This window comes from Nyctereutes procyonoides, unplaced genomic scaffold (genome assembly GCF_905146905.1).
Source record: "Nyctereutes procyonoides isolate TBG_1078 unplaced genomic scaffold, NYPRO_anot_genome, whole genome shotgun sequence".
NCBI lineage: Eukaryota > Metazoa > Chordata > Mammalia > Carnivora > Canidae > Nyctereutes > Nyctereutes procyonoides.
The window spans coordinates 16,092,346-16,112,107 of NW_026575021.1; the positions used below are offsets into that span (position 1 = coordinate 16,092,346).

General features: G+C 46.8%; 1 protein-coding gene across 9 annotated transcripts in view; it reads right to left on the minus strand.

Moving 5' to 3' along the window:
- LIMCH1 (LIM and calponin homology domains 1) overlaps positions 1-19,762 on the minus strand; it is a 293,512-nt gene that overhangs the window by 15,938 nt on the left and 257,812 nt on the right. For all 9 annotated transcript variants that reach the window (XM_055340230.1, XM_055340206.1, XM_055340216.1 and 6 more), the window contains 8 exons: positions 18,384-18,474; positions 16,926-17,089; positions 13,208-13,313; positions 9,195-9,235; positions 5,692-5,772; positions 3,911-4,003; positions 2,698-2,802; positions 1,470-1,597 (listed from right to left, as the gene is read on the minus strand). In XM_055340230.1, coding sequence (XP_055196205.1) covers positions 1,470-1,597; positions 2,698-2,802; positions 3,911-4,003; positions 5,692-5,772; positions 9,195-9,235; positions 13,208-13,313; positions 16,926-17,089; positions 18,384-18,474 — 809 coding nt within the window. The remainder of the gene's footprint in view (positions 1-1,469; positions 1,598-2,697; positions 2,803-3,910; positions 4,004-5,691; positions 5,773-9,194; positions 9,236-13,207; positions 13,314-16,925; positions 17,090-18,383; positions 18,475-19,762) is intronic.

Sequence of the window (19,762 nt, forward strand, 5' to 3'; positions counted from 1 at the left end):
TCATTTTAAACCAGATTTAAAGTCCTGGAAAGTCGTACACATTTTCCACTATCCATCAATTTAATCAGCTTAAGAGACCATCATTTCTGATGTCTTCTCCATCTCCCTGTCCAGACAGCTCTTCATTCTGATCATTTCAAGGGATGTCGGAGCTAACCGGGATCTCCCGGATTTTCACAAGAGAGGGACTCATTGTAGAGACCACTTGGGCCATGCAGGATTTGGGCAGCCCATGCGAATTCACTGGCCTTGCAGGAGCTTCTGTGTGTAAAGGGAGGAGGAGGAGGAGGTTCAAAAAGTTTTTGGGAAAAACAAAGTTTCTGGAGATAACAGGGACTGTCTGGAGGGGCAGCAAAACATCACATACAAGGCTTAGCAGCTCCATTCAAACATTCCTGACGAGCGGCTTTTGTTTCATGAAACCGGGAAGTTTCTTTCAATAGTGCCAACTGGAAACGGATGTGCTATTTATTGCAAAGGCTCTGCAGACTCTGGACATGGACCCGGGGCTCCTGGGGTCACCACTCACCCAGTCCTCCAGCTGATGGATGCAGGAGGATTCTCAGAGCAGATCCCACTAGAAGAGCTCGGCCTCCAGCCAAACTTTCAAATTGGACAGTCTTGGAAAAATGGCACTTGGCCCTTCGTGTCTTTGGGTCTCTCTGAGGATGCTGTGTGCACACACGTGTGTAGGCATGCAGACTGGTGGACATGTAGGTGTGCATATGTTTGCACACTTGCCAACATCTGTTGGGCGTCTCAGAGCCCCGGAAGCAAACATCTGCTTCGTAAAGAACTGTCTCCTAAAGAACTCATAAGGGAGGCAGGGTACTGGCAGCTGCTTGGGGTTCTGTGGGTCCCTCGCAGGGACCTCGCATATGTTAGAGCCGCAACCAGATTCCGCTCCAGTTTGAGCGAGCTCTGAACGATCCAGAGGCTTCTAGGTACCCTGTTTGGCTCTCCCGAGGAACATGCGGGAACCCACGGGGTGGGGTGATGGTGATGGATCTACGACCGATCCATTTGTTAGTTATCCTTTATATTGTCACCCAGAGTAAATGTGGCTTCTCGCAGCGCAGAGGACACTGATGGCAGAAGCCAGGCCCACAGTCAACCCACGGTGGGTAGGACCCCAGGGCCTCATTGCATCCTCTGTCCCTCGGGACACGTTCACCGTTTCAGGTGAAAGATACTTAGATCTGGGGCTTTCAAGTGACAACGTGCTCCTTTGATGGTCTATACGATCTCCCCTAACTTGAAAAAGATCTCACCTATTTAAACATAAGATGATTCGTATCATAAAGACTGACTTCAGAGATCTCAGAATGTGTTGGGGGCAACACACAACGTGGCACAGGAATGATAGTTTCGAAGCTGAATGTGATGCGCGTTAGAAACGGGTCCCCTTCCTGGGGAGCAGACAGGCCTGGCCGCGCGCAGTTACGAGGAGGCCCCGAGACAGTCCATACCTGCCCTTTCCCTCCAGGGGGTGATCTTCCCTAGTCTTAGGCATTAAATCACTGTCGTCCCCCCGGAGTGGCTTCTTCTGTTTTGTCTCCTGTTCTTCCTCCCGACGATTTTCCAAGTCCATCTTACTCTAATTGAGAAAACAAAGATAATATTGGACATGATTTATCTATTTGCAACAGAGAGAAGGAACGCGCCTGCGCACACAGGTGCATGCTACGGGAGGGACGAGGGAGGGAGAGAACCTCAAGGAGACTCCCTGCTCAGCGTGGAGCCCAACACGGGGCTCGATCCCACGACCCGCGAAATCGCGACCTGAGCCGAAACCAAGAGTCGGCGGAGCTTAATCAACGGACCCACCCCGGCGCCCCTGAATATAATTTTTAAACACACTGGAAAACACTATTCTCCGGCCGTGGAGAATATCTGAAACACTTTTTTCCAATCACAGTGCCTACAACGTAAAGCACAACCGTCCAGACTAACTGAAGAGTAACGGATTTCCAATGATCTGAAATAAATGTATAATCTGGATCTCTCTTGAAAGTCATCATGGTAGAGAGCTGGTTAGAAAACCACCCTTCAAAATAAAATGAAGCCATCGGAGTATTCATTTAGGAGCAATGGCTTTCGAGTGCCTTTTTTTTTTTTTAATGCAGATTACAGACTGTTCCAGTCTCCATGTGACTTTTGTTCGGTATCTTCACAACCCGACTTGGGGGAGATGGAGGTGGACCACCCTTTCTGCGCTCTCGGCAGCCTGTGAAGATGCATATAAATTTCACGTGGGATTTTAAGAGTGGGCTGGAGGCAGCTTGTGCGGAGCTGGTTGGGGTATGATGCTGGCCTCCCCCTGCTATCATCCGGTGCAAAGGAACACACGGTGTGGCCGACAGGGACACACGTCTGTTGAATGAGTGAATGATGGGCGGTCAGGGGGATGTTGCAGCACATGGTTCCACTAACCAGGATGTCTCCAGCCAGTGCAGAGACTTCGGTGGCCAGGCCGTGGGAGCAGATCGGGCCCCAGTAATGATTTCCCTGCTCCCCAGGAAATGACTCGGAGCCTGGCCATGGCAGTGACAGCGCCTGGTCCAAGGGCCACACACCGGCTGACTCTAGGGGAATAGCCTAGTCCCGGACTCAAACTGATGGGAGAGTTGCCTTGTTGTTATGTACTTCTCTTTAGGTTTATTTATTTCACAGATTGATTTTAATCTAAGGTCTCACCACTGTCCCAGTGCCCTCGGTCACAGAGGAGGATGTTGACAGCTGGTCTGCAGAACTTGAAGAAAGAGTAAATGGAACCACAGTGTCTTCAATTATTTTGCGCTCCTAAAGGGAAGGATAGAAGTTGGTGAAAGGGGAAAGATAAAATAATAAATAAAATAAAATAAAATAAAATAAAATAAAATAAGATAAAATAAAATAAATAAAATAATTAAAATAAAATAAAATAAAATAAAATAAAAATAAATAAAATAAAAAATAAATAAAATAAAACAAAATAAAATAAAAAATAAAATAAAACAAAACAAAATAAAATAAAATAAAATAAAATAAAATAATAAAATAAAATAAAATAAAATAAAATAAAATAAAATAAAATCTCTTGATATTTGTCAAGAGGAAAATTGCATTAAGGAACTAAAAAAAAAAAAAACCCATAGAAACAAAACCTCCAAAAAAACCCATTGGATTATGTGCAAACAAGCAGGGCATTAAAAAAAAAGGGTGTGTGTGTCTTATTTTCTAAAAGCATGTAAATCAGATAACACTTTCTATGGGCAATAATTTAGAAATTAGCATTTAATTTGGAAAAACCAAAGTCTTTTGCAAATTACTTAGTCAGATTCAAGAGGCCTAATTAGAAATGCTTTCAGGGATCAGATTATGCACAAAAACTACTGAAGATAAATTCACAACAAAATTAGTCATGAACAAATTTTAGATAATACACATTAAATAGAGCTTCCTTCCAACTCTCTACTGTGGTCTGGTGTGTTCATCTAAAAAAAAAAAAAAAAGATGAGACAAACAAAACCAAATTCTCCTCCCTCCAGATCTCTTTAGTACCGTACCGTGAACGCGGTGGTTAAGGACTCACTTAGCCTCAATGTCAAAATCATCGTCTCGAAATTTAATTCACTCCCAGCAAACTTGACTTCCTGAGCAAACACACGGGCTCCCAGGCCGCCTCCCCAAGGCAAATGAGGACCCTGCCTCTACTGAAGACCCGAAGGCCCGCTTGGCGTCCCCGCCCGTGACCTGAATGCCCTTCCCACCCTCCGGGCCTGGGGCCTGTGGTCTCCCTGAGCCCCGGGACTGGACTCTTTGAGGAAGCCCATGGGGCCGAGATGCAAGGACAGTGAGACGCTGCTGATGCCACCGGGAAACTGAGGCATCAGAGCCACGGGTCAAATTCCTTCCTGGGACCCCCTACCTCCTCGTAGTATCTGCGTTCCTCTTCCTCTACCTCCTTCTGGGCCTTTTCCCACTCTTCCTTCAGCTTGTTCTGTTCCTTCTGGTATCTCTCCTGTTACAGAATTTCCAGAAGGCTCGTGAACAGACGTTGCACAGACCACTGGGACCCCCCCCCCCAAACACAAGACATCGCAGGACCAACTTCGTGCAGCAGCAGTCTGCGTCCGACCTCTCACGCTGCGCAAGGGCAATGCCACCTTGGGGCACCCCAACGGGCTAAGGCATGGGAGCCCTGACCGGGACGGGGTCTTCTGTGCTTGGCGTTCTCTAGGTACCTGAGTGGACGCTGGTTTATGCAGAGAAAAGACAGACCAAAAAGACCCTAAGGTCTTCCTTAGCTTGGCTTTTGTCCCAGGAGGTGAGCTAAGCCTACGGTTTGGGTCGACCGGGCCCTCGAGGGGTAAGTTCTGTTATTTCACGGACAGAAATACGTTGGTATTGAGAGAGTTGGATAAAAGGCAAGATAACAACCAACCAACCAACCAACCAACCAAACAGAACCTTGTAGGTTTACGAGACCCATGGTGCAGAAAGGGCCACAGTAGACAAGATGATCAGTTGAGTAAGGGTGGCTTTGAAAATGTGACTGGGGTCCCCCGGAGAGGTGACCAGAAGAAATGAAGACATAGAGATTAAGATTCTAATGGTCACGATGAGAGCCGACACCCCTGGGCGCCTCGGGGATGGTGCCCCCGATGCGGCCGAGATGGAGGCATCCCTGGTGAACCCCATGCGGCCAGAGGTCCCAGCCTGACTATGGTCCACTCTCTCTGGGGCCAACACGAGTCCTTTATCCTCTTTATCCTTTATCCCCTTGGGGAAGGCAGTGAGGCTTCCTCCAGGCATCCCCAGGGGCGTCATTATCTTGGGAGCAAAAGGGCTTTATTGGGATTGTCTGCAGCCTGATGTTTTTATGATGCTCGGGAGAAACCACTGTTGGTCACCCCATGGCCGGGTTTTAACTCTGCTTTGTTATCAAGATCAGACCTTACAGAGTCTCTGAGAGGGACCTCGGGAGCCCTTCCGGATAGAGGAAAACAGGCTCTAAACCTAACGCAAGCTGAAGCACCAGCACAGCTGAGGTTTACTGGCTCTAGAAGCTCACATCACGTGCTCCCCTCCCCAGGGCGATGGACGGGCACGGCGCAGGGAGTGGGAGACGCTCCCAAGGCTTTCCTAGAATTAAAAATAGCAGCCTTGACTAAAAGATGGAACAAACATTTCCACTTAAGGAACAAAACCGAGGCCAAATTTTTATTTTATGTGTATACAATCAAATAGCTTTTCGGTAACTCATCCCCACTGCTCCTTGGACTGGAGTCTGATTGGCAATTAGGAAGGTGACACATGGACAGGTTGACCCCCAATACCTGCATTTTTATTTTTTGGGAAGATTTTTAAGTCATCTCCGCACCCAAAGTGGGTTTTGAACTCACAACCCCAAGATCAATAGTCACGTGCTCCACCGACTGAGCCAGTCAGGCGCCCCCTTGGGTGTTTTGTTTGTTTGCTTGTTTTAATGAAATGCTTTTTCACTGTGCTCATTAGCGTCGCCTCCCCGACGAGAGGAACCAGACACAGGGCACCGTGTTGCACGGGCACAAGGTGAGCGATGTAGACTCACCAGCTCCTGAGGAGACCTAGTTCCGTGCATTTGCGGTGCTGAGAATCCATTTAATACAAGGGTCACTAAGAGAGCATTGCCTAACGGAGAAAAGGAAGCTGTGAGCCCAGTCGTACCTGGAGCAAACGTTCCTGCTCCTGTTGCCACTTTTCCTGTCGCCGGCGCTCCTCTTCTGGGTCCCACGCCCAGAACTTGAACTGCGTAGAAAATAAAATCGTGATCAGAACTAAGCCATGTCCTCCCGGGTGGCCCGGGGCGGGGGACGCAGCGGCCTACAGCCCGGCGCCCGACGGACGCGCCCAAGCAGGAGCCCCCTGCACGCAAACACCCTCTTTGGTCGACGGAAACTGCTTTCTAATCTTAACCCCTCCCTGGCTGACTTCCAAGAGGCTGGCGGGACTCTGAACATCGCTGGGGCTAAGGAAAACGTGGAGGCCATTAGCCCCCAGCACGGGAGGCTTTTGCTTCGTTTCTTGCAGAAGTGGTCCCTTGCACAGATTCACGCTTCTGGGCGGAGATGCTCGTTGTGCATCTGGGTTCATGCTCCTGGGCGAGAGGTGCTCGTTGTGCATCTGGGTCCGGGGCCGCACAGGCGGGGCGCTCTGCAGAGCGGTGCCTGCCACACGGAGAGCTGTTCTCGCTCCTCCCACGGCTGAGGTCGCGGGCGTCCTCTGGCACCCCCGGGACCCAGGTGACACGGAGCCTCTGCCTGGCACCCGCGCAGCCAACCTCAGACCCAAGCCTTCTTTTTTTTTTTTAAAGGTGTTTGTGGGTTTGGCACCAAATGAATGAGCGGGAATAATGAGAGAAGGAGCACGGAGCGAAGTGGGCACCCAGGTCACAGAACCTGTGCGGCTGAGCAGGTCCACAGGGCAAGAGGAGTCACGGCCGGGCTCCGGGCAACCTGCCTATGGGCTGCGGCCTGTGGCACTGAGCCTGGCCCTCCCGACACCTGGAGGACTTGCCAAGGCCAGCAGGTGCCCCAGGAGCCAGGCACCTTACCCCCCACCCCATTCTGATCGGGGTGCCTGGGCCAGCCCTCCTCCCACCCTGCCCTGCCTCCGGGGCTGGACTGGCCCTGGGAAGTCTCCAAGCTGGGAACGGAGGTCCCGCGGGGGGTTGCCTGGCTCCTTACTATATCAATGTGGTGACCTTCACGTAGTTCCGCTTACAAGCCCCCGTTGAGGCTCTTGCCGGGGTGCCTGCACCTGCTCAGGATGATGCCCACAGAAGGTCAAGGAAGGGTGGGCAAACAAGGCGGGGAAACACATTTCCTGGATGCCGCGCGTGGGATTCACGCCAAGCCAAAGGCTCTAACGCGTCGTGTAGGAGAAAAGCTACTTAATGGTATATAGTCCGAGATTGCTCAAGTCTCCTCGCAGGACCGTAAAATGTCACCCAAATGGGATTCCAGGGAAGAGACCTGGACTTAGTGGGTTAGAGGTTGGCTTCACTTGGCATTTCCTAAACCTGCGGGGGGGGGGGACCTCAGGAGCGGCTGAACGGTCCAAGAACCTCCCTCAAGGGCGCCCTTCTTTGTGTTTTGAGGACAAAGGATGCGGTCACGTGAATAAAGCCAGAGGGAGTCCGGTGGGAAGATAGAGCATCGATGAGGAATGCTCTCATCTTCCGGCTTCTCCAGGCGGGAACTGCAAGCAGAGGTGAGGGGCACGCAGGCAGGGCAGGCAGCCGGGAGGTGAGGGAGGGACACGGGGCGCAGGGCTGGGACATCTGGGGAAGACGGGGAAACCCTGAGGGTTTTCAGGGTCAGATGCAGAGGAAAGGTGATCCCACCCCTTCCGCAGGTGACTCCTGGCTGAGCCCTGTCGGGGGCCAGGTGGGGTACCTGTGGCCCAGGCCCCGTGGAGCTCACACCTGAGTGTGCAGTGGGCGGTGGGTGTGGGGCCCTGACGCTGGGGATGCTGCCACAGCTGCTGCAGAAGAAACGCGAAAGGTGCTAGAGAAGACCGGGCGCGCTTAGCCCACTTGGTCCTAGAGTCTGTCTGTCTACACATCTGCATCCCCGCCCCCCACGTGTCCCCGGGCCTCCATGTTGGGGCCTGTGGTGACACTGAATCCGGGATGGAGCCACTTCATGCTGCGCACACTCTCCTCCCCCATCATAGGCTCGGGCCCCAGAGCCTATAGGCAAGGGAGTTGAACAGGGTCCGAGTCCCCCGCGGCCAAGTGCTTCCTCCCTCTTGGAGCTTGTCTGCAGATCTCATGCCCGTGCTGTGGGTGCCAGCTGTGGGGTCCTTCCGGGGGCTCCCGCCCACCGCGGTGCACTCAGCTGCAGGTTTCCCGTCCTGGCCGCAGGTGGCTGGAAATACTGAGGGTCCTGAGACCCTTCCCCGTCCTGCAAGGACACTCAGGAATTCCCAAAGGGAGACACGTCACCTGTAGACGAGAGCTGCTCTTGGCTCTGGGGGGCCTTCATCACCGAGGAGGATTAATTCCGGGTCAGGCACTGTCCTCAAGGCTTCATGTCATCACGCCCGTGAAAGCTCACAGCACCCTTAAGGGAGGGATGACCTCTTCTTTGCACAATCAAGGAACGTAAGGCTCAAAAAGGTCACGTAACATCTGCAGGGTCACATGCTAGGAAATGCTGGAATCTGGGGGCACCTCCGTGAGGATGCCTCTTCGCCCGGGAGCTCCCGGGAGCGCTATAGGCGGCTGTGCAGAGGAAGTCTCCGAATCCGGCGGGAATTTCAGAGAGTGAGCCCGGTGACGGCGACGGGCCCAGTGCTGGGAGCACTCAGTCCAGGGAGGAGTCAGGTCTGCACAGAGCGTGCACATGCAATTCGGCCGCCAGCGGTTTCTACAGCATCATGCGTCTTCAGGTTGACTTTCTGCAAATGCTTTTTTTTTAGGTACCATCAGAATAAAAAATTGAAAGCTAAAGGTACAGTCAACACTATCCAAGACATTGATTGTGGGAAGGAGTGCAACAAGGACAGCTTGGGTCGCCCAGAGAGTTCCGGGTGGGAACCGTCTGCCCGTGGACAAGTATCGTCCTCGGTTAAAAAAAAAAAAAAGATCTTGAGCGCTTATAGAAGTTGCAGGTTCTACAACTAATTCCTATCGTTACCTTCATGGAATTTTACTTTCCTGACTCACTCACTGTTTTGTTTCTGGGCATGATCACGACTCTGCATAGTGATCATCCACGTCTGTATTCGAATTTCACCCGACAGCATTACACGTGACTTTTTCATTGTTCTTTTACCATCATTTAGAGCCCATTTTTGATCGAATCCTCTTTAAGCAAAACAAATACTTTATACATTAAAATCACACTACAGGGGATCCCTGGGTGGCTCGGCGGTTTAGCGTCCAGGGTGGGACCCTGGAGTCCCGGAATCGAGTCCCACGTCGGGCTCCCTGCATGGAGCCTGCTTCTCCTTCTGCCTGTGTCTCTGCCTCTCTCTCTCCGTGTCTCTCATGAATAAATAAATATGGGCACTGAGGGGGGCACTTGAGGGCATGAGCACTGGGTGTCATTCTATATGTTGGCAAATTGAACACCAATAAAAAATAAATTTACTAAAAAAAATTAAAAAATAAGAATAAAATCACACTATATGCAAGATCTTATTCCTTAAGATGAGCTACTTACAGGAGTAGTTACAGGCGACTTTTCACTGCCTGGAGAATCCACTGTAAGGAAAGAAAGAAAAAAAGAAAAGATCACGACGTGAGCAGCTTCTAACAGTATTTTGCTTTGGTCCTCGGGGTGGAGCGCGGTTGCTAGGTGAGCCTCCGATCAATTTTTTTGGTAAGCCGAGAGCATTAGAAAATCATTAATGAAGCACACCCTTGAAGCAATTTGTACCCATCACCAAAAGATGTTATAGGACCAGCGTAGTATGACCGAGCCCATCCATCAGCACCAGGTACTAGACTCTAGGAGCAAAAACGACAGGTGCTAGTGTTGAAGGCCCCTGCGTCGCGGCTGGCTCGCCCGGTTCCCTCACTGTCTGACGTGGAGAATCATCACACAGAGGGAGGCCAGACATCCGGGAAGTAGACAGAGGGACACAGTTAACAAGAGAACCATTACCAGTTCCTGGTAAATGCTTCTATCCTTGGCAAAAAAAAAAAAAAAAGACAAAAAATGAGTTTGAACGCTTATATTTTGTTTTTTTGGTTTTTGTTTTTTTTTTTTAAAGAAAGAGTCGAATATTATTTCTTCAGATTTTCAAAATCAAAGAAAACTACGAATTTCCTTCCAATTTCAGTCTACGTGGTACTGGCATCAAAGAACTCACTCTCTGCTAACTGTGTGTCGGAAATGAGCATTTTTCCCCCCGAAATCAGAAATGAAGAAGACGACCAGACGTTGTTGGTGGCCCCGACAGGGATTTTTGCACAAAGGAGATAAAGCTACCCAGGACGCATTTTACCTGACTGCGAGAAAAACTGGGAGCGCCGCCAAGAGTTCTGAACTCTGAGCGGGGAGCTGGCAGCGCCAGGCGACCCTGGAGCAGATGGCACAACAGAACAGACAGAAAACCGTGAGAATGGGGGTGAGGAGCCAGGAGGACCGAGCTCCCCAGTCCCGAAGGAGATCTGGCTGTAGTGGCTGCAGGCGCCGAGAAGGAGTGAATCTAAAATACAAAATATCTCAATAAAACACATGAAACCTGAAGACGTGGGCAAAAACCAACAGAAACGGGACAGGCCAGGGGCGCCCGGGGGGCTCAGCGGTGGAGCACCTGCCTCGGCCCAGGCCGTGACCCCGGGTCCCAGGATCAAGTACCGCATCGGGCTCCCTGCACGGAGCCTGCGTCTCCCTCTGCCTGGGTCTCTCAGGAATAAATAAAGAAAATCTTAAAAAAAAAAAAAAAAAGAAAGAAAGCCCGTCCTCAGGGCGGATCAGGACACGGGCTTCCAGAGCGAGCACCTGTCTTCGCGCCATGCCAGCCCCGAGCCGCCAGGACACCGCGGGGCAGAGGACCGTCACCTCCAGGCGTACTTGATGTTTTCAGGGTATTGGAAGACGTGTGTGTGTGTTTAAGGGGAATCTGTGCGGTTTCGGGGCTCGCGGCCGGATCTCCAGCAGCCCCCACAGCCAGTCTCTGGACAGGTGAGTCTATAAAAACAGGGGAGCCATCACGGCCCGGGGGAGGGGACAGGAGGCGCCAGGGTCCTAGCCGTGCAGCTTCCTCGGACTGCACGCGACCACAGACCCGTGGACCCCTGTCATCGAAGCGCAGAGAGGTGGCCCCAGCCCCAGGTGCAGGGCCCCAGCCGGAGCATGGGGGCAGACACGTGGAGCCGCGCCTTTCGTCCCCCTCACTTACCCGTTCTGCCCCTGGAACCCTGCTCCTCCCACTCCCACTGAGTTTTTGTTTCTGGGCAAAATCCTATGCCTCCCAGGGGTTTTCCGAGTGTGGCCCCTGGATCTGCAGCCTCGGCACCGCCTTTGGGAACTCGTCAGAAATGCGAACCCCCCGGCCCCAGCCCAGACCCACCCAGGCGCTGCAGGCCGCAGCCCAGACGCCCGCGTCTTCACCAGCCGGCGCGGAACCCTGGCTCTTACGCACGCTCCAAAATTGCCGCGTTAAGCCGTGAGTCTACAACATACACTCCAAGCTTAAGAAGAGCATTTAGAATAGCTCATTGCCACCTGGCATCTTGCTTTGTACTAACACTCCCGCTGCCACCGTTCTGAAACGACTAGATTATATTATTGGTGCTTATTCTGGGCCAGGTCTTGAGCTAAATAAACACTTTTGTGGGGTCGATCTCATTTCATTAATTCTGCCAATACTCCTATGAAGTCGGCGGTACTGTGACTTCCACTTTACAGCTGGCAGGTGACAATGAGAGATTAGGAGCTCTTGGTGGGGGGGAGACGAGCGAGGATTCGAACCCGGGCTTTCTGTCTCCAGAGCCCGCAACGGCCACTCCAGCTTCCGTTGAACCGGATGAGCGCACAGAACAGGTGTGCACCAGATACGATTCTATCATAAAGACTCATGTTTGAAATGCTCTAGTGCTACTAAGCTTCATTTTTTTTTAATCACTCGATTTCGGTAACACGTGACGTGAAGTCCCTTAGTGAACAGCACGTTTTATAAAATCGGAATGCCCTGCCACAGGTAACGGGCTGTCAAAACATGTGAGACAACAAAACTAATTAAGGTGGCTTAAAATAGCTACTTCCCCTCCGTATTACTGATCCTCACAATTAAAAAGTGGTAAAAAAAAAATGGGGCAGGCTCAAAATCTGTCTAAATACGGTCCATTGCCGACCCAGTTACGAGACTTCGTTTCTGTCGATTCCCTTCAGGACAGGAGGGCTGACAAATTTAAGACAAACGCTTTGAAGACAGTACTGAACCCGCTTCCACGTTCAGAGACCAGGCACCGTGGCCGCTCCCTCCCTGGGACGTCCTGCTACCCAGTGACAGCCGCCGCCTCTCCCAGCCCGCTACTAAGGGGATGAAAGCCGACCCAGGGGCTGCCAGGAGTGGCTGGAGAAGGCTGCTCATCCCCGGAAAAGAAAAAGGAAAAATAAATCCCCAGCCACAACGGCCCTGGACCATCTTCTCTTTGCCTGACCTGATAAATCTATAAAATGTACCGGGAAGAGTAGGTCAAAAAAAGACAAACAAACAAAACCTGACAGTCTTGCCTCCTAAACTCTGGCTGCTTCTGCCCCTGGAAAAGCACTCACACCAGCAAGGCAGGGAGTCTGTTCTGAAGAACACTCTCGCACTCGGCTCCCTTTCTGCTGTTTGGGGGCACCTGGGTGCTCACGGGGAGGAAGGTACCCCAAGAGCGCTCCTAAAGAGCAAAGCGGCGCGTTCACAACTATGCATGGCCTGGGGGGCTCCTGGGGAGTCTGCAGCACGCGCTGGATCCGTGGGTGGGAGTGATTTCTCAGCCATCATCATGCACACCCTGGAATTATTATGAGATGATAAAATCTGATTTTCTTCTGAAAAGTCAGATTGTCAGATTAAATGAATATTTTATAAAGATGAGATAATTAACAATTAATGAAGTTGACATCATACTAGGAAAGATAAACTTTTTATTAAAGTTATTTTTTATTTTGTAATTTTTTTTTAATTTTAATTTTAATTTTTTACATTTTGGAGCCAATAACATTATTTTAAGGTATCAAATACTTATGTAGGCTCCCTTATGCCGACAAAATGGTTTTGGCAGCTGGTTTCCCGGCTGGGCCAAATAGAGAATGTAACCCCAGATTTCTGTTCAGAAGTCATTTAATTCAGCCACCGTGGACTCTTGCAAACACTACGGCTCATGGGATTTAACATAAAGGAAGTAATCTTCCTTTAAAATAAAGAGTATTAAAAAAAAAGTATTTTAGTTAACAGCCTCTTATGGTTTGACTCCCTCGTTGATTTTATCTTATTTCACTTTTCCCTCCCTTCCCCTATGATCCTCTGTTTTGTTTCTTAATTTCCACATATGAGTGAAAGACTCACTAAACTCTACCTCTGAAACTAATAATACGTAAATCAATAAACCAAATATTATGTTAATTCATTGAATTAAATAAAATAAAATAAAATAAAATAAAATAAAAAAGACCATTTTACTATAGTTGGGCCCAGCAAAGCACGTAGAGCTAAAATAAAGCATTTCTTTTACCTTGAGAATTGAGATTTGGCAAATGTAATTGGTTGGTTTCAGACATTTTTTCCAGAAATGGATACGTCAGGGTTGCTTCAGGTTCTGGTGATTTTGGCTTTACCACCTGGATCATGGGCAACAGACAGAAACATTATAAGTAGTGTCCATTAAAAAATGCACAGGTGAAATAAAATTTAAGGACTCATGGCAAATACGTAAGTCAATAAACCAAATATGTAACCTTTAAATGGAGATGCTTACCCTTTCCCCAAACCCTTTTGTACTTTCTACATTGATATAGAGGCCAATTTTTTTTAGGGAAGTCAAACTGGAGCATAAAAATACGATCACTTTTCTCCAAACCCAGAAGATAATATTCCACTTTTGGGATTGTATATCACTCTGTCCCATTTTCTGATAGATCCATCACATATTCTCTACATAATACTGACTACATAATACTGATTTTGTAATGTCAGGAAGTGGGATGTTCCACAATAAGATAAAAGAAAATCTCACTCTGTAAGTGCTGAAAATTAAAATAAAAATAAAATAAAAATAAATAAAAAAATAAAAATAAATAAAATATCACCTTCTAATGGACATTATTCTTGAGAAATTATAGAGCCCTCCCATAAACTTACACAAAGCACATTGAAGGTGATGGATTTCCCATGTTGACAAGGAAGTATTATTATAACTATTATCAACTAGTGTCATAGCAATGGGGCCATCAGGAGGTCTTTGTGCCATGTTACACCACTTGTTCTTAGGGTAAATAGTTCCAAAACGACAGGCTTTAAAGATTGTTATGTTTGCTTTCTATATGAAATAGATTTTTTCTTGTCATTGCTGTTTTTAATTTGTTTTTCCCCACCCTGAATGGCCTTTGGTAGAAGCACCGTCCTTTGGATTTGTTGCTTCCAATCAACTGATCGCTGAAAGACCAGATTAGCAAACGGATGTCTGAAATAAGAGTCAGTAGATTCTGAGCAAAGATCTCAAGGAGGGGCATGGCTGTATCAGTTCATGTCCTTTTGGCTGCTTATAGGGCTTTCTCAGATTTACTCTGGCTGGTGGTTGTGCTCCCAATAGACTAATTTGAAAGCCAACAGGGCAACTGAGGCTGAAGAGCATTGTTTCATCATAAGCTGATCTGTGATTTGGTTCTCAGGATGATTTAATACCTATAATTTCTTCTTGATAAAATTTTATTTTTCTTTATGAATAATACATTCAACCCTAATGGAATCCTGAAGAAAATAGAGTTAATCACTTCATTCTGCATTACAGAGGTCAATCAGATGTCCACGTGAACTTCGATGTCAAACACGCAGCCAAAGCCAAGGCTTAGGTTTACTATAAAGTTGATAATCCCCGAATCTTAACCCCATACCACTTCCTCCGTGGTGGAGTCTGACAAAAATGCCTCGGTAATGCTCAGTTGTAAATGGATGCTCCTAGCAGAAATGCTCAAGACCACCTTAAGAGGTGGCAAAAAGGTCAGCCTGTGTGCATGGGCACTTTCTTTCATAAAGGTGACGCTCTCAAGTGAAGTCAGGAAACAAAAGCTGTGGCATCGGTGACCTGCTTTCTTTTTCTAAGAGCGATCTCCACAGTAGGGAGAAGGGACGGAAGGGATTCATACGGTGCAAGAAAAGCACTGGGTTCTAAGACCATTATTCCATTTGCTAAACCACTAGTAAAGATTCTTAACCTGGAGTCCACAGAACAGAATTTAGGGGGTGGATATACTTGGTATCACTTGATACCAAGGAAAATGTGGTAAAATATGTGTGTTTTATGCTTTCACCATAGTATCTTGAGAATACTGTTTACCAAAGGATACACACACACACACACACACACACACACACACACACACAATTAAGAACCCCTGAAAACAATTTTTTCCATAGTATATGGTAGACATGACACTGGCGGCCCAAAGATGGGTCACACAGGTGAGACATGCAGATAAACCCTTTTTAGTTTTCGTGTTTATTTTGTTTCATTTTTAAAAACGACACGGTTCTCTTTCCAGTTTAGACTTAAGTGGGGGTGGGGGGAAGCCTACTTGGAAGAAGAATAAATAAATAATAGCTACAAGTGTAATGTGGATAAGGCAAGATCTGCAAAGGTGGGAAATCGTGTCTGCCCCCAGTGTTTTCTTACAGGTTAGTTCCTCCGTTCAGAATTCTGGACCACTCTTTAATCCCCTATTTATAACTAGAGTTTGAAATCCCCCCAAAGCATTAAGGCAGTGGGCATTTCTGAGGCTCCGAGGACACAGCGCTGTCAGCAACTCGGACCATGGGCTGCGTGCTGTTCACTGTGGAACACCCACTGTCTAGCACAGTGCCTGGCTTCTAGTAGGGGCACAGTCAATAGAGTAAACGATGGATGGAGTGGAACTAGAGGTGGTAAATTTTTCATTCTAAAGCTATATCCAAACTTAGGGTTGATTTTTAAAGTTGGAACATCACCACCTAGAGTAAGCCAGTGTGCAAGTCCATGGCTCTCTACTTGGTGGCCTACTGGAATCACCTGGGGCCCTTTCACAAACACAGATGCCTGGGCCCTGCCCCCAGGGAGTCTCATCTATTTGATATGGGGCATGCCTGGTATTTTTAAATTCTAAAGGGTAGCCAAGGTTGAGAGCGACTGGTATAAAAGATAAAGACTTTTATTTTTTTTTATTTATTTTTTTTAAAGATAAAGACTTAGACAGTGGCTGAAAACAGACCAAATTAATATGAATGAAATGAGACTCCAAGCAAGGAAGAAATTTAATAAAAACAATACATTAAAACTCATTATATAGAATGATAATTTTCTAGTTTTCTTGCTGTGCAAGTCCAGAGGCATCAGAAGTACCGTTGTTATAAAGCAGGTAAATATTAGAAAGAGAATATTTAGTAAGCTGCAAATATGCAAGCTCATGCACAGCAAACGAACACCTAACCCCAAAGCTTTAGAGCTTGTATTACATTTTCTTTTAAATGTATGTAATTCTTCATAATTAAAAAATTATGTAAAATAAAATTTAAAAGATATTGAGTGAATATATACAGACCAATATATATGTCAATTTTTACTAATAGAGGCAGATTTCAGCGACTTTTTCTCTCTGTTCTATTTTTTAAGGTTTATGTATTATTTTTTATATGTTTACATATTATCTCTTGATAAATCTGTTACCTGTGTATGTACATCGCTATAAATACAAGTTAAGAAGAACATATAGCTACAGACTGAATGGGGCCTCCCAAGGTTCCTATGTTGACACCCTAACCCTCAAGGTGGTACCTTCGTAGGTGATTTGTGTCCTTATAAAAGAGACTCAAGGCAGCTCCCTCATCCCGGCCGCCGAGTGAGGACAGCGATCGGGGAACCGGGAAGCGGGTTCTCACCAGACACCTTGACCTCGGGCTTGCAGCTTCCAGAATGGCGAGGAATAAATGTCTGTTGTTTACAAGCCACCCAGTCCATGGGAGTCTGCTCTAGCACCCCGATGGCCTAATGCACACACTTTTCTATATGCATTTAACTTTTTTTTTGTTTTAACAAGGAACATGTAGCACATTTGTAGTTAGAAAAAAAATACCCATTGAAGATAGGAATAGATTCAGAGAGAAAAGACATCTTCATTCTGAAAAGTGCCACTTTATCAATCAGTTCACTTCAGAAGCCAGTTGCGACATGAAGCCACGCTCATTTGGGATATGCACTTCACCTTTTGGGACAGCACCAACTCCACCTTCCCACTCATTTCATTTCCCAGTTTCTTCTGGTCTTCTTCTGGCAGCACATCGTTCCTCCGCTGGGGGCTGGAGGGAAACTCTACAAAGGGAACAGTCGGGCTGGACCGAGTCACAGTTGTCGTGAAATGCTGTGGCTCTGAAATGGAGTGACATTCAGAGACATGAAACAGAAGAGGGAAACCACATCAAGGACCATTTATCCCGCGATGCCGCAAAACACACCAGTCCATATCCCCCTTGGGCCATAGGAAGTTGAACTGTAGTGTGATGAGAGGTATTAAAGAGCCTCAGATGCCAGAGTTTTCTAGGCTATTTCAAGATAGTAAAAAAAAAAAATCACACAACATTAAACACATCAAAGAACCCCACTATGGAAAATATAAGTTGTTAATAAGAGTCACAGTCTCCATGTGAATGACACTACACGGAGCAGAATGCTGATGCAAAATATTATGGCAGGTGGGCTGGTTGGGAGAACATTTAAAGAGTTTCTACCCAAACGACTGAGTCGCAGCCTGAGTCTTTTCTTTCATATTCCTTTTTTTTTCTTTTCTTTCATATTCCAATGCTCCTTTTGAACAGCACATTTTCATAACTGGAATGTGTTAAGGGTTGTGTGGTATATAGAATGCAATGAAAATAAAGTGTTCTCTGATTATATAAAGGAGACTCAGGGATAGCCTAGACTCAGGTACAGTCTAGAGCGAGGGCCGTATCAAAAGGTGGGGGTGCGATCTAGTTTGAAAAAGCATATGCTGAAATTCTTAGCATATTTTAAAACATTTATTTTTTAAATACGTTTTAAAATAATTTGGGATTTAGAGGAGGGTAAGAGGTTTTTGTTTTTACGTCTGCCAAAAGATGAAACGTGTTAAAAGTACTGAGGAACATTACCTTAGGGAACGTTCAGACTCACCGTCCACACGAGTGGCATTAACTTCATTCATTCATTCATTCATTCATTCATTCATTTTACTTTATTCTCTCTCTCTTTTTTTTTTTTTTTTTGCTTTATTCTTTTAAACTATTCCCCAGCGGTTTTCATTTGAGCGTCTGTTTTTGTGATATATTTTTGGTTTATATCTTATTTAGTGATGTGCCGTGTACTAAAATAGGACCCGCAGTTTTTAAGCATCGTTTATTTGGGGAAATATAATCCTTCTGGTGATGGAGATACACTTTCAAAATAACAAAAAAACACCACAGGAGCAAAAAAGTATGTGTGGCCTCCAGTTGCTACAGCAAAGACCAGTCACATCCCGGGATTCCCCCAGGCAGCCTGCAGGTGGCAGCAGGACCACACCAGTGCCAGCGCCTTCACGGACTACCTTTCTCAGGCTCAGCGGGAGAAATCCTTGACTATTTTCATTGTGTCTTAACAGTTAGGACATCTACCATCTACCTTAAAACTAGTTTGTTAGCGAACAAACCTGATGGGGCGAGTTCTGTATTTCCTTTCTGTGTTTTTCCGCCATCATTCTCATCCTCTTGACTGTTGGGTTCAGTTTCCTCAGTGGTTGCCTGAAAAAAATAATTTTTCCCCCTTTGAATAAATGATCTCTTTGAAAGTTCTAAAGGGTAAAAGATTTCTTCCTTTTTTCTTTTGAATAGTAAGTTTTAGGCCAATGAGGTAAATTGCCTTTATGAGTTCATTGCTTTTCCATTTCCCGGGTAGCCTTATTAGGAAAGGCTGGCTTGCTTGGAAAGAGATAGTCGTGAAGGTGAACGGGGCAATAGGAGGTCACAGGCACCCACCACCTCCCCACCTCCTCTGGCCACCCCAGATGCACATCCCACTTCTCCTTTCTCATTACCACTGAATTTTCAAAGTCACAGTCACCGCACACTTGCTCCCAAATGTCTTTAGTGTTGGCTTAGGGTCATATCACCAGTGAAAAGAAATCTTTTAAAGTTATAATTAGCTTGTCTTCAGCACAGATGCCTATGACTCTTAGCACTGTGGGTTTTGGCCTTGATGTTCTCTTTCTGGGCTCTCAAGAACTATTGCCTGATTTCTCATTCTCTCTCTATACTAAACTTCAACTATTTTCCATCACCTGTGCTGAATCGCCCTCAAGTGGATCAGCTGTTCTCATGAACTCACCATTATGTTCTCCACCCATTTATGGGTCGTACTTTCATCTCCAGCCCGAGCACCCATCAGAGCTTCAGTCTGGCACATCGGTGTCATGGTAAATGACTCACACTCAACGTGCTAAAAGTTACCTTCAAGTAAGCCCTCCCCCAAACTCACAATTTCTGTTTACGATATTAGTTCTCCCTAGTACACAAATTAAACTCGGAAGTGCTTCCTGACTCGTATCTCACACATGCCCGTCATTTGCCAAGTCTTGCCAAGGTTCTAACACAATAGTTTTCATATGCATCCCTTCCTTTCTGTTTCTATAAGCTAGGGCCTAAGTATATCCTTGACTCCCATGCTCTTCCACTAAGGGGTCTCTCTGATTCGACTCTTGGTGTCTAATCCACCTGGCACATCACCATGATGTTCATCTCTTTCAGTAGTACCTCAGTTAATCACTTTTATGCCTGTGTTCCTCTCTTTCAGGAGTACTTCAATTTATCTGTTTTATGCTTCATAAAATTTATAACATTAAAAAAAATTTGAATGACCTAAATGTCCAACAATTGGGGATGGCTGAATGAATTACAGCATGTCCATAGAAGGAAATACTATGCAGCCATTAAAAATGGTATTGAATAATAGTTAATGATATAGGAAAATACTTATTATCTAATGTTGAGCCAAAAAATATAAACTGCATATCCAGCATGATGCCTACAGATA